Source organism: Camponotus floridanus, unplaced genomic scaffold (genome assembly GCF_003227725.1).
Source record: "Camponotus floridanus strain SB8 unplaced genomic scaffold, Cflo_v7.5 scaffold16, whole genome shotgun sequence".
Lineage (NCBI taxonomy): Eukaryota > Metazoa > Arthropoda > Insecta > Hymenoptera > Formicidae > Camponotus > Camponotus floridanus.
In genome coordinates this window covers 219,755-235,185 of record NW_020229281.1, presented here as the reverse complement: position 1 = coordinate 235,185, position 15,431 = coordinate 219,755, and the positions used below count along the sequence as shown (strand labels likewise).

The 15,431-nt window shown below is 33.2% G+C and overlaps 1 protein-coding gene across 10 annotated transcripts in view; it reads right to left on the bottom strand.

The window, feature by feature from the left end:
* The window catches only part of LOC105251195 (putative transcription factor capicua), a 41,277-nt gene that overhangs the window by 4,874 nt on the left and 20,972 nt on the right, over positions 1–15,431 (bottom strand). For 8 of the 10 annotated variants that reach the window (XM_011257786.3, XM_025406888.1, XM_025406889.1 and 5 more), the window contains 11 exons: positions 6,396–6,685; positions 5,822–6,220; positions 4,770–5,325; positions 4,425–4,673; positions 4,076–4,187; positions 3,760–3,966; positions 3,547–3,662; positions 2,419–3,314; positions 2,103–2,316; positions 1,775–1,861; positions 163–437 (listed from right to left, as the gene is read on the bottom strand). In XM_011257786.3, coding sequence (XP_011256088.1) covers positions 163–437; positions 1,775–1,861; positions 2,103–2,316; positions 2,419–3,314; positions 3,547–3,662; positions 3,760–3,966; positions 4,076–4,187; positions 4,425–4,673; positions 4,770–5,325; positions 5,822–6,220; positions 6,396–6,470 — 3,186 coding nt within the window. In that variant the 5' untranslated portion in view covers positions 6,471–6,685. Of the gene's footprint in view, positions 1–162; positions 438–1,774; positions 1,862–2,102; positions 2,317–2,418; positions 3,315–3,546; positions 3,663–3,759; positions 3,967–4,075; positions 4,188–4,424; positions 4,674–4,769; positions 5,326–5,821; positions 6,226–6,395; positions 6,686–15,431 lie in introns of all 10 variants that reach the window. The other 2 variants (XM_011257792.3, XM_025406894.1) reach the window with 2 other exon arrangements.

The following is a 15,431-nucleotide window of genomic DNA, read 5'->3' as shown; positions in this document are numbered from 1 at the left end:
ATATATATATATATATATATATATATATATATAATTGAGTGTATATAAATATATATTTTTTAAGTTATATCAATTACATCATTTTATATTTGTTTCTTTATTATTTTTAATGTACATTACTAAATTCTATTTCTAAATTATAATAATGGTTCGGAAATTTACTTTCAGCGGAGTCTGCGATTGCAAAGCACTGAGAGATTGACTACGTCTTTTATTAGCATTGGCTTCCACTTCCGCGGTTGGAATTGGTTCCGTTTCGAAAACGTCATCGTCTTCTTCTTCGGCAGGTGTTATAGGATCTGAACCAGTACCAGGACCATCTTCAGCAGGTGTGCTCATACTTATTGGAATCGGAGGAGCGCTCAGAGGCGGGCTGAGAGCGGAGGGAGGAGGGCTCACCTCTGATGGTTCCACAACTGTCGTCTGCCAGGAAAAAGCTGCAATGAAGTTAATGAGTTAGTTGTAATGATTGTGGTTAGTAATGATGATAAATGGAAATAGCAGCCAATATGCATAGTATGTACATAGATGTGTTTGTTGCTCCATGTCTTTAAAAAAGAAAATAAATTAGGAGAAAGAACTGATAAATTGAGAGAATCGCCATTAACCAATAAAGTATTTATGATAAAGGAAAAATTAGTATATTATACTTTAAAGATTATTCGAGATTTATTTAATGTACTGCATTTATATATGGGATAAAACACATATAATGAATTACAATATATGTCCGATAGAATGGTAATTTAAAAATAAAATAAATAATTTAAAAATGAATTAAATATTGGATTTTCCAAAAAGATTAAACAAATTATCGATACAACAGAAATCCTTTATCCTCGAATCTCTTTGGGGCTATCCGTGAAATTTGTCAATTATCCTTCTTATCTTAATGGCATACACGCAAAAATGAAAATATTGTCGCGCACTATTTTGCGCTCTACATAATCAATAAAAAAAGGGATGAAAGAAAAAATTGCAGTTTACAGGAGATGAAGATAAAAAATAGGTAGTAATTGAAAATAGATCAAGAAAAGATTCTACTAAATGTAGATGATTATTGAGACAATGTATTGTACAATTATATTTGTTCACAAGTAAATGTTCAAATTATGCAACAAATATAATAAAAAGCTCTAAAAAAAGGCGATATATGTATATATAAAGTTGTATATATATGAAAATATTATACTTGAATTAAAAAAAAAATCTGCATATTCTTTTCTAACAATCCAATATTTATGGATATTCTTCCCCAGCATTAAAGTTTGAAATCATTGAAAATGTATTTTGTCATGTATGTTAAATGAGATAAAAAGTTAAAAAATTGAGTATAAAGTTTGTTAGTTAATTGCGTCTGTTGCAAGATTAACACTGCAGTACATGAAATAGTACATGAAAATAAAACACTACAAAATTAAAAATATCTGTTGAAACAATATTGTCTGTAATATGTGTGAATAATGATGTCATAATACTTGTGTATGTAGAAAACAAATTTTCTTGTAATCTTATCTCTTAGTGCATATTTAAAGGAATAAAACAAAAAGAAAATTTAATATAATAAAAATTTAATATAATACATTACATTTAAAAATATAAAAATTAAAAAAAAAACATTAAAAACACATGTAATAAAATATCAATACTTGTAATAACATTTGCTTATAATAGATGTATCTTGTTGCACTATATCATGTACCACTGATAAGTTGCAACTTACAACAATTTCATAAACTCGATATTCATTTCAATTATCAATCAAAACTCAAACCTTTTTTAAGCTTCCAGCTGTGTGTTGCATTGTTCAGTAATGATGGGGTATGGGGCTGGTATGCAGGAGGAACTTCATGGCTGCCATCTGCGAAAGCCTTACCGTTTAGTCAAACTTGCTTTTGCTACTATCGATTTTATATTATGACAGTAATTTTATATTATGACAGTTTTCAGTTCATTGGGAAAACGATTGTAAAGTAATAAAATAAACTAAAAACAAAAATAATAACGTTTCAACTTCACAGAAAATACAATGCTTTAAATTATTTATAAAAGATTGCATATATATAAAAATAGAATTTAAAAAAATGACATAAGAAACTTACAGAGGATACCATTGTTTTTCGCATTCTCCTCTCTAGCGGCTTGCGTCTTTGGAATCTGCAAGGGCTGAACAATTACATGCTGGAAGACACTTGTCGGAGTAGATGGATTAATAGATGTCTCGGTGGTAGAGGTAGTCATTACAGCACTCGTAGGTGGCGGTTGGCTTCTCTGCATGTCCATATGCACAGTCGTATGCGCGCCCACTTTATTCATCTAATGACAATAAATGATTCATGCGATGTAGATCTCGATCGACTCCAATTCGTTTATCTATAAATCACTTACTTAGCAATCCCATTTATATCGTAAACTTACAGGTTGTAAAACAGATAGTTTATCAATGTGGACGGATGAAACAGCAGGTGATTGAGGAGTTGGCTGTTGACATTGAACTTGATGTAACGTCGATGTTGATAATTGACCTAAATGGTTCATCAAGCTCTGCCGATACTTGTCATCCTGGTTGCTCATGTGCGCACCCGCCGACGCTGACATGTCCATGCTGTTCTTTATCACAAGATACTTTTTCTCATGCTGCATTACATAGATTGGCGGGCCCTGGGGCGGAGGTTGCGCGTAATCGACCGGCTGCTCTAGCGGTTTATTGTGTATGAGCGTCAAATTTTGCGGCATAGGAGTGGCGGATAGAGGCATATGGGGCGAATGCGGTGAATGTTTCATCAACTGCGGACTTTGTTCGGGCATCTCGGCGTGATTGGCATGAAAATCGTTGGCGCTTGACGTTAACGCATGCTGTAAGATTATACTTTGTTGCTGCTGTTGAGCGATTGTTGATGTCACGACCGAGGGATGTCTTGTCGGCGGTGGACTCTGTTCTGACCATGACAGAGCAAGATTCTGTCCGGGTTGCATGCCACGGTTCACCGGAGAGATTCTTATCACGCTCGTTCCTATACTGGCAGGGACGGGAGCTGCTCGATTCGATCTGACCACTCGATTCGGCTCGGGTTTTATCACTTGTTGCGGATATTGAACCAAAAAGTTCGATTGCGTGGGCGAATGCTTCCATTTAGCGCCGGGCGAAATCAGCGGAGCTGCATGATGAGCTGGACTCGAAATAGGCATAAATACATTGTTCTGATTGAGTCCTAACGGTGGCACCGGCGACTGGTTTATACACGGAGATATAGAAGACTGGCCCGTTGGTGACGAGAAAGCTGGCGTAGCCGATCTAGAACTTCCTAAAGATACTGCAACGAAAGCAGAAACGATTATTTACTTACTTTTATTTAGGAATTTATTTTATACATTATTTTAGATTATCTTGCTCGAAAGAAAACTGTAATAAGTTCTATCTTGTATTCAATTTATATTATATGACAAAGCGCTCTGCTATAAAAAAATATGCTGCTATATAATATAAATGCAGGATAAAAATATAAAAGAAAGATTTAAAATATTTTGATTATATAGCATGTGTACCGAGCATATTAGCAGCTTCAGTTTCATCTTGATCGAATCTACCAGCTATTCTTCTGTCACCATAATGTGGCGAGGTATCGGAATCTCTTGATGTCTCTTCGCCATCCATTTTACCACTGTAAATTAAAAACAGAATCGTAATTATAAACGAAAAAGAGAATCTTTATATTTAAGCAATACCATTGCAAATATAACGCAAGCAAACATTCATACCCAGGAAATGTATTTGTCGGACCTCTAAGGCCAGATCCTTTTAAGCTAAGATGCCGGGAACAATATCCTCTTCGTTGACTCTCTTTGTTACATTCTTTCTTACTGCAGAGCCTGCGCCATTGTTTCCCATTAAATTTCTTTCTAATTCCACTTGGTGTAACCACTACATCACCCTTTTTATACCTATGTGGCGTTGCCGCCTGAGATCTGTTAACAAAAAAAAGAATAAGCTTATGCATTATTATTTATTCAAAGTTTTATTATTAACGTATTAATAATTTCACATTTGTTGAAAATTAATATATTTGATTAATACCTGGGTGTGGCTGCCTGAGAACGAGGCGTTATACTACGTTGTTCAACTAGGCTACTGGTACTTCCTCGGCTCTGCATACTGCTTCTTTTGCTGCTTCCTGACAATTTTGCATCTGTCAGTTGAATATATTTGTATTACTATTGTTTTGACTAAGATTCTCTTGATAAAAGCCTTAGATTTTTCTTTAGAATATAAGAAGCATTTCTCTCGAAAAGAATGTATCGAATTATACTTTAATGATACTTTAATCTATTTGTTATAGCAAAGTAAATCTTTTGCCTCGCATGCGATATGTAGCAATTACTAAACAATACTTTGAACGAAAATAAAAACTTTACGCTATATTAACCTGCATCCGAGGGAAATGTAATGTCTTCCCTATCTAAGTCATCTTCGCTTTCTAAATCGTCGTACGGCCGGCTGCCGTTGCTTAACGCCGTGGCAGAATGTGCAGAAGTGCCTAAAGTCATGAGAGGGCTGGTACCGGTCGTTCTATAATAACTCGTGTCGTTATGAGTTGGCATATGCGACGCGTGATGAGAAGCATGATGGATTGGCACTGCTGTTGGAGCTTCCGTGGTATTGCGATATCCATGTTCTGTGATAAATTTTCAAAGTAAACGATATCTTTCGAGAAATACTATTACACAATATATATAAAATATATCTCTCTTTCATAAATATGATTTATTACCAATCGTCTCAACCCTCGAAAGATCGCAATCTTCCAGACCTTCCTCCAACTCGTCGGCCCAGGGAGGTTGTACTAGCCGCAGGTCCGCGCGTTTCACAACATAACTTTCACTCTGATCGTCCTCCCGCGATATTTTCACAACAAAACGATTAGGCTTCGTTAATATCTTGCACACTGTCCCCTTTACAAACACCTTAGTCGCGTCTACGTGATTGTTCGCGATCGGACATCTGATGCAAACCTTTGTATCCAAAGTCACCTGTCCCAAAGACGGGCTTGCATCACCTATCACGTCATATCGTCTTCCGCCTAGAACGTCACTGTAACGCACCAACTTCCTCTCGCCATCGAACTCGATGAAAATCTCACCGTGAACAACATTACGTATAACACCCGGATAATAATATGAATCCCTTAAAGCTAACACTCTATGTTCGCGCCACTCACTGAGATCAATAGCAAATCGAGGACGAGACCGTAAAGGTTCCTCGCGAAGAGAGTAATCTACCGCCATGCTTTGAGGAGGTAACGCTATTACCGAATGAGCTGTGGCTACCTAAAACACAATATTACAGAGAAACGTTACACATATATTTATATTATTTAGGAATAAATTATGTGCATATTTGTATTTATAATAAATTTTTTTCTAGAATTAATTTCATAGGATTAATTTTTTAGTTTTTATATATATAATATAATAACAAACTTTGTATAGAGATACAAACTTGAATGCAGATTTTGAAATTTATCAAATCCGATATATTAAATAATGCTAATATCTTTATGCTAATATCTTCTTATCAAAAAAAAAAAAAAAAAAAAAAAAAAAGAAAAAAAACATGGCACAAAATTATTTCGCGCTAAAAGCGCATTATAATTTTGAGGAGGCCATATTGTATCAAATTTTATAATGAAATTTTTGTGAAAATCAAATTTTTTCATGTAATGTTTAAATATTATTTGCAAGATTAATATTTTTGTCAAATTTTCCAAAGACATGAAAATTTCAACAAATATGTACTGAAATATGTATTTTATCGATAATATACCTGATAACAATCGGACTCATGCGGTGATTGCCGATTGATAATAGTTGGTAAGCTCGATTGTTGACCTAAAGTTACCGGCTGGCTGCCAAGTGACATCGCCGGTGCGCGTATGTTAATCATGTTACTGGTGATGTTACTGGTAACATTGCTAGTCTTGTCCATCTCCTCGAGTTCGGATGGATCGAACTTTCGTTTCTTCGGGAGCTTTTTAGCGCTGATGGTAGGATCTGACGGATCTCGTTGCGGCGGTACAGGAGGCGGGGGTGGTTGTTCCGGAATAGATTTCTCTTCAATCGAAGCGCCGCCACCACCCCCGCCCGCTCCATATTGTCCGCCACCGAGGCTGTCCCGCTTCTCGTGCATCTCAGGGTGAGCAGTTAGCATTTTGGCCACCTCACGCTGCTCTAAATATTTACACGTGTATTATTATCGTTAATGTCATTTATCGTTAAAAAAGAATTTATCAAATAACACAGATAAACATTATGCATGTAGATTTAAATTTTTCGAAACAAAAGTAGTGGTATTGAATGGAATTTAGAAAACATAAAAGAGAGAGAGAGATGGGACTCACAGTCCGTACAGTCGAGAGGAGGCTGCGTCCTGAAATGTGGCGAGTTGGGAGGGTGGTGACACCGGCTGGGTGCATACCTCAGCACCCGGCTGTCAGGAACAGGATGCGTCGAGTCTGGGCTCTCTCTTCTCTGTTTCTCTTGCAACGTGGCTGTCGTACCCACTCCCAACTCCAATTCTTCTTTCCAGCCCCAACTGCCGAGCATCCTCTTCCGAAAATTCTCTTTTTAGGCAAACACTCGTCGTCGTCGTCGTCTCCTCTTTAATTGTTTCGCGTCTCCACTGAATATCCTGAAAGAAAGGAAGAAAAGCCTTAGCTGGCTTTACTTCGATCGTCGCGACGCAGCCGACCCATTCTTTTGCTCTTTCTTTCTCACTGCGTTCCTTTCTTTTTTCCAACGAATTTTGCTTTATGTAACTATGGGGAATATTTGGCGTAACGGCTTTTGTATATCGAGCCAGATCGGTCAGTTTATCTCGATGAATTCAGAAAGAAAAGAACAAAATGTTGAATACCTTCTTCATCTTTTTATCGTTTTAAATTTAAATTTCACTATTTTAGATATTATTTTAATATTTTTTTAAAAAAGATAACAATATAAAATACATACAATTTCTAACATATAAAAAAAATCTCATAACATATTTAAGAAAATTGAAATTGTGCAAATAAATTTAACAGCTATTTACTGCAGTAATTATTTTTTTAATGTTTATACTGACGCTTAACATAATCATTTAAATAAATCATTTAAATAAGGTTGAAAAACGTATGAAAAATCTTAAACTGTAAATAATAATCGATAAGAAATAAATAAATTTATCAATCACGGTTCGACCTTAATCTTTTTTTCTTGAGAATATTTCTAATTGGTCAATTCATGACCCTCTGCATTCTTTTACTATACACATTATTTAAATTTAAAAAATATTTAAAAATTTTTAAAACAAAGCACATGGAAAGAAATAGTGATAAATCAATAAGCTAAAAAATACAAATGATAAAACATGGTAAAATGGTCCGAAAAAATGATTACTTAAGCTAAATTTAATTCAATTAAAAAAAAAAAGAAAAAAAAAGACTTGCATCAGTTGTTTTATTACAAAATAGTTAACTACATTAGAATAGTAACAGATTGTAGAAATGAAATAAATTACGCATAAACAAGAAGAATTTTACGTGGAGCCGTTATAAATCGTAAATGAGAGAAGAGAACGTTTTAAGCACGATAAGAAAGGTGACGAAGCCATGAGAAAAATGAAGAAAGATTCAAGATGAAGTGAGACGAAGGTCAATTTCGCGATCGATGATCAGAAATCACGCGTAACTGCAGTTAAGAATATATTTGCTTTTATCAGAGATCATTTCTCGATTACTACAAGAGAATTACTCAAGTATTTGTAAAATAAGAGTCGAGGAATTTTTAAATTTTGCTACAGTTACGAATGGCATATGATAAGATTTTGGAAAATTATGTTGTAATTTGTACGATCTTAATTGGGCAAGAAAAATCAATTTTCATGACTTTATCTTTAACTAGAAATGTTTTTGATGTATATATATTCAGCAGTTCGAGATGGATCATATAATCGAGATTATGGACAATTAAAAAAAAAAAAAACTTTTCTATTTTGGATATTTTTGTAAGTCCTTCAAATATATATATTAAAAATCCAATCAAAAGTCATTATAAAATTCGTTGAGGAAATTTCATCATTCATTTTTTCCTGCAGTGTAATTTGATAAAATTTCTTTAATTTACAATCATTAATTTCTCGAGAGTTGTATTTCGAAATATATATAATATTTGTTGGATTGACCTTTTCAATCGAAATGACTATAATAACGAAAAGAATATCCAGCGATTTTGTGTGTATATATTATTTTTTATAAAACATTTTTATAATGTAAAGAAGATACATTATTTCTCCAATTACGTTTGCACGATTATAGGAAAATGGATTATACGACTAAGGATCAAAAAAACAAATTAGACGGAAAAGTATTTTATGGCAGCATTTTTTGCGCACTCTTAAGTCCTCCGAAGAAAATAGCCCTATGTTCTTTTATTCTTTCTTCTTTTGTTTAATAGATGTAGAGGTTATAAAAAGGAATGCATCACATACGCAAAGCATGTGTTGTTAATTCAAATCTGTGTTGTGTATATGTGTGTGATTCATGTGATTCGTCGTCTCGCTTATCTTATAGTATATATCCAAAAGAAAGTCTGCCATCATATCGTATCCGCTCGCGTTTTTTTTTTAATATTATGTGTCATACTACTCTCCCTATCGTTCCTCCTTTTCTTTTTACGGAATTCTTAAAGTCTATGTCGTGCTAATTTGTGATCTTTTTATGTTCTACGCATAAAAAAAAGCTCACTAAGTTTTTAAAAAGCATGCGAGATACGATTCCGAAATTTGCCGATCTGTTGACCATTCTTACATACAGAGCTATACATCATTCAGATATGCGAGAATGAATGACGTACGCTATTCGTCAAAGTTTCGAAATCGATGAAATATTGAAAGATAATGAATACGTTTTTGAAAATCTGAGCAATAAGAATGAGAAGCCGATTGCCATCAATTAAAAGTCGATTAAGGATAGACTTCATCTTTTTATGTCATTGCATTGTAATTGCCACATACACACGTACGCATATAAATTTTATATTTTACATCTTATAATGTGATTATTATTAATTTTATATTTTGTAAACTACAACATATGATTAATATTCAATATTTTATATCTCATAAATAATAGTCATAATAAATGTATGCATTATATTCTATGTAAGTATGAATTTGTAGATTGTAAATTTCTTATCATTTGCTATTAATCTTATTCATAATAGATATAGTTAATTTAATTTAAAACATACATAATAGAAATAGATTATAAAATAATGCAAAGTGTGTCTTACTTTTATATATTCAATGTTTATCTACAAAAAACTTAAAATTACGGAAGCTAATAAAAGCAATACGAGTGACCAAGCATTCATAATAACCTACTTGAGGACACATTTTCTGCTAGTTTTAGTAATTTTCCCTAATAGTTTTGTTAATTATTTTTAAATGATTTGATATTTCATATTGTATACATATATCAGCAGACTTTCATGACATCATACAACACACCTATATATCCTAAACCATTATATTCCTAATAAAAATAACAATCACAAAATACGTCAATTTTTTTGTTTCTTGAAAAATAGACTCTCTTTTGTCGTTCACGCAAGTCAATGTTATCATTGCGTGAATTATAATATCCTAAACATCAATTACATTCGATTTGATTAAGATTCGTTGTATATATAGGTACTATTCAGTAAAAATATACATTATTCCATTTATTTTATTGAGTTTACTTTTAGAGATTCGAGACAAAAAAATAAAAACACAAAGCAGCGATAGTTTATGCGGCGTAATAAGAAGAAAATGGCCAATAAATCCCATGTAGGTTCAAAAAATTTTTTTTTCTTCCCAACCTACCTGCGTGTTCAAAGAATCCTTTTGCCCTTAAAATAGACTGGACATTCAATGCATTGTATAAATAATCTGTCGGTCAAGAGACATCTCGTAATAATGGACAGTGAATCCAACTGAAAGGAGGCTCAAGGCTTTGCGCTTTTTGGCAAGATTATAAATCAGGTACTTGTCAATGTTAGCTGATGGTAGTATTACTACCTGAGGCAGGTAAGAGGGTGAGTTGCACTTGTGTGTCTCTTAACGTTCAGGTATTGCAGCTTTGTCCTTTCGACACATCTTACATCGCTATGTCATGAAATTATGCCGTCCGTAATCCAAGTTTTATTAAATTTTACATCGACAATGCAAGTTATCTTGTAACAAAAATACATTTTAAAGCTCGTTTTTCTTTGCCTCATCTACAATTATCGTCTCTTCATGGTAAATGCATTTAACAATCAAGTCGATTTTATCCACAGTTTTATATGACGTTATTATTACATACAATATATAAATGTAAATCGGCTACATTTACTTGCAGCTTTAATGCGTATATTTTTAAAAAAAATATTGACTCGTAAAAATAAGAAGAAAACTTTATCTAAATATTCATTTATTTATGTCATCGCTATTCAAGCGATGAAATAAATAAATGAATATTTAGATTAAATTGAAATTACGAAAACGAATATACAATCAAATAATACGTTTAGCGATAAATGGACAATACAAAATATCGAATATAATTACGTACAATTTCATGAATCGAATAGTAACTTTGCGATGTATGCACACAATCGTCTATTATGCATTAAAAATATACATATTCCTCACAAAAGCCAATAAAAGTTTTTGTATAATCCACGGCGTTGCACCATGCATGAACAAGTCGCGCCTACATAAATACGGTGCGACTTCCGGCGTATACCATAGATAATGATATCGCTGGAATGCACGACTCGTTAAAAAGTTGCAGACATCATTCACGTGAACGCCACATTCCGCATACAATTATTAGTAAGATTTCTCTTGACTTTATCTGCAAATACTTGTAGTTGAAGGAATCATGAAAGATCATAGAATCCTGACATCCAAATAGTTTACATTCGAAATATACAGTCATATTCTTTTCAATGAAAATTTGATCTGAAATTGAATTAGTTAGCTATTTGACTAAAATGATATTTGATTCTCGAATTAAATTGTGTGAAATTTGCAAATTAACAAAGAAAGGGAGTAAATAGAGATTGTAATTTTCCCCAAGTATATTGATTTTTCGCCTGAATAAAAATTTACAAATTGTAAATTTTGAAAAAAGGAAATTTTGATAAAAGTCAGTCTATTAAAAATATATTAAACGACAAATCAAGTCCATTTATTCCAGATGGATCGATTTAAAAATGGAACCACTGAAAGCAAAATGTTTATTGTAGAAATAAAATCGATTTTACATTTTTTAATAAAGTTTCATCCTAATATTGATATGATTTCTAAGTACATGTAATTAATTTTTATTAATATTATTGTAAATAATATTAATAACTAAGTAATGTAATTTACATATAATTGCAACAGCGTCAATTGCATGAAAATATTTTATATATATTTATATATATTTTATTTATATATTATTTATTATACTTAATATTTTACCGTATATATTAATATTTAAAATTATAATAATTTATAATATAATTTTTAGACGGTCAGCACACCCAACTGTGCGTATAAAGTGATTTTTACATGTATACTAGCATTATATCAATTACAATTATAAAAATGAGAATTTCAAACATAATTATTTTATTATATAATTATAGTTGCAAATATTAAACACTTTTCTCTTTACATCTTGTGTGCTTTCTCCGCGTAGGACAAGGATACTTTAGTAGGATGTCACGACAGGGAAAGTAATGTGTTAGACGCATCAAGTGACATTTATAGCGATTTAAACGAAGCATCGATGAATTTCCAAGTTCATTACGGCGTGACATTGCCCTTTAACGTTCCATCGTCACGCACGATATTGCATGTTGTATACTCTACGTATGCACTCGCTTTACTCTACGAGACATCGCGCAATCTTTGCGTGTTGGAACATAATAAATATTCAATTATTATTGAAAATTTATATATTTACATAAAAATCACTCCATAATTTTGTAATAATTATTTCGGTATAAACTTTTACCTTAAAACTCAGCAATCGTTGTTGTATCGTTTTTTAACGAACGAATCTACCTTGAATGGCTTAAAAATTACCGTAAATAAAAAAAAATAAAATTTTTATTATCTTTTATATTCATCCGCCATCTATATATTTTACACACAAGCTGACGAAAGGTTAATTTCAATACCTTGCAACAAAATTCAACCCCGATTCAATTATGATTCGATACCTATAATTATATATCACATGTGTGTAACCTTTCATCACTGACCTTTCGGCAATACCAAATGGTTGAAAATGAAAAAGATCATCTCCCGACAATAGTCATTATTCGGAAGGGGAGGGTGCATTCGAGCCGCGGCTACACGCGAGGTGGCCGCAAACTATTCACTCGGTTCATCTTATGATACAGTGATGAATGTATGCGCGTGCGCGGATACACACACACGCGCGCGCGCGCGCAAAACACGCGCGCGCGCATTAATATACACATGCACACGATTAGATGTAAACGCGGAGGCTGTTAAGGGCTGCTTCACAGCACACAAATCGCAATCGAGTTGCACGCGAGTCTCTTCCATAAACAGATTGACCGACGCCCAGCGGTAGCACACGCTCGCATACACCGTCATGACGTCATATTTTGTGACTAAGTGAGAGAGAAAGAGAGAGGACGCACGAAACGTCGACCGAGCGTGTCGAGTTGTGTTGCGTGTTACACAGCTGATGTGTATTACTCGCGTAGCATACCGGGTGTCTGTATCCGAATCATTTTTGTTTGTCCCAGAAACCTCTTGTTAGATTATGATAAATCGCAAATTTTGGAAATAATTTTAATGTCGAGTATTTCGCTAAATTTTTGAAAAAATCGTAAAGTAATCGTTTTCTCTGACAAATAACATCTTTACAACGTGAGAAAATTATCTCGATAATGCAAGGTACAAACAGATTAAGCGAAAAAATTTTGGGTCGCCAGAGCATTTCTTTTAAAAATAATAATAGCGTTATCCTAATTTTCGCGAGATTATAAAGCGCAGTTGCATAGAGGGGCAATTGCAAGCACATGAGCGAAAGTTTGCGTGTAACGGATTTCAAAATAGCGAAACACATTGGATGCACGTGGTTTAACACCCGGGATAATAATGCTCTATGAAGAAATAAAGTTCACACGCTAGCGCAACAACCGTGGATGCACCCAAGAGTAACGCTCCCATTGCTTCGAGACTCAAATTTACAAAAAAGTTTCTCCCTATTGTGTAAAAATACACGACAAATACTTGCGACATCAAAAAAGTGTCATAAATATATACATATGAAATAATACTAAATATCAGCAATTATAATTAAACGTTTCCATATGTTTGCGACGCTGGTTTGTGTGAACGCGGATAGTTTAATTAATCCTTTCTTATTCGCCAATTTGTTTCGTCTCGTATATAATTACATACTCTCGTATATAATTGCTCATCGATTAATATGATGTTAAATTGAATTAAACGAGCCGCTTGCAAAACAATAGATATCAACTATGCTCTTCCGTCTTTCCATACGTCTCCATACGATTCCATCTCCTAATATTATATCTTACAAGTTATTATCGCATATTAAATTAGAATAATCAATTAATTTTAATCGTTAAAACTTGTTCCATTCAATCTGTAAGTCGCTCGAGGGAGGAGGGGAAGAGTCGAACGCGTTTTCGTTACGATGACACGGATTTATTCGTGACACGCTGAACCCACGTGTGTCGCAACACAACGTACTGTGCAACAGACACAGTATTACCAATGAATGTGAATGCGTGTTATGCACCTGGATGCGTTTTGCACGTGCATGTCAATGTAAGAAGAAAAAGTGGAAGAAAGAACGGAAGCAAAGAAGGAAGGGATCGTGTGGGCAATGCCAATATTTATTTTATATCCAATATCACCGAAAATTGCAAAGTTAGATTGCCACGAAAATTGTACAAGTTTCGAGAGTAAAGAAAAGAGCAATCGCACGCGAGATTATTCTTCCACAATAAAAATAAATAAACAAAAAGAGAGAAATCTCTTTATTTTAGAAATATTAAAAATTAAAGAGTTATCTTTTTTTAGGCTCATTATTATTTACTTTAATCATACACTTGTACATTTGCTGTATAGTTGAGAGAAAATAGACATAAAACACACACATTTCACGTATATATATATATATATAAAAATATTTGTTTATAAAATTTACAATCCCCTTCATGTATTGTGAAATTATCGGTTACATTCATCTATGCTTTGACTTTAAAATTTGTAAAAATTTTAGAAATCTCAATCTGCCATTGAGAATGTGAAAAAATGTGGCCGAGTAAATATTGCAACACGCTTGGACAAAAAGCACCGATGTAAAAAGTGAAAACGATGATTTATCCAGACATTATATGTATTTCTTGATTATAAGACGTAAATGTGTATACATAAAGAGATTATAGATTAAAAGTTTGGAATAAATTTAGAAATGAGCCGCGTTTTCCTGGTCTTGAATTCAACGATTATTTAATTGCGAAGCGCAAATTTTATGCTGAATAAGTATAATGTAAAATGCAGCAGGATTCATTTTGTTACATTTGCCGAAATGCTTGTGATATTTAATCGTTTTTCACGATATTACTGAACTATTATTGTATCCGATTATACAAGATAAATGTACGTTATTTTACGTATACATATGTATAAATAACATTTCGATATTCCATTGTTTTATTGATATTTGTACATGGGCAATGTATGTTAAATCTTACAATTTTAATAATAATAAGCTGTATATGTATGTGTGCAATATACTGATATATTTATATATTTATACCGATATATTTATAAAAAATCAAAACAATTATATATTTACAAGATGAAGCGCGTCTATTTGAAACAAAGATCGGCGATAAACTAGTTGCAAAGATTAACCAACATGTATGTAATAACGTAATACGGCTCGAGAAATGCTGTTCCATCCATAAATTTTGCATCTTTCCTCTCTTCAATTAGTTTCTCTTGTACAAGCACACTGATAATTTCAGAGTTCAACTAATAATCGAATAATCAATTAGAGATATTTAGAGAATCTACAAATCCTCTCCCCCTCCCCTTCCCGGAAGAAAGAACAGGCTCGTTATACATTTACCATTTTTGCCATTTCGCTGATAATGACGTTCAGTACATATGATAACGATTATCATATGCATATGTAAATCTTTGTAAAATACGATCCGTTCCGCGCGTGGAAACACATAGAAAAGCGGAAAAGAGAGAAAAAGGAATCACGAAGATTGTTATAGTCCAACATATCGTGCCAAAGTACGAAGGAAAGAGATATATTTTAAACATATCGGCGTAAGATAACTCGATAAATGTAACG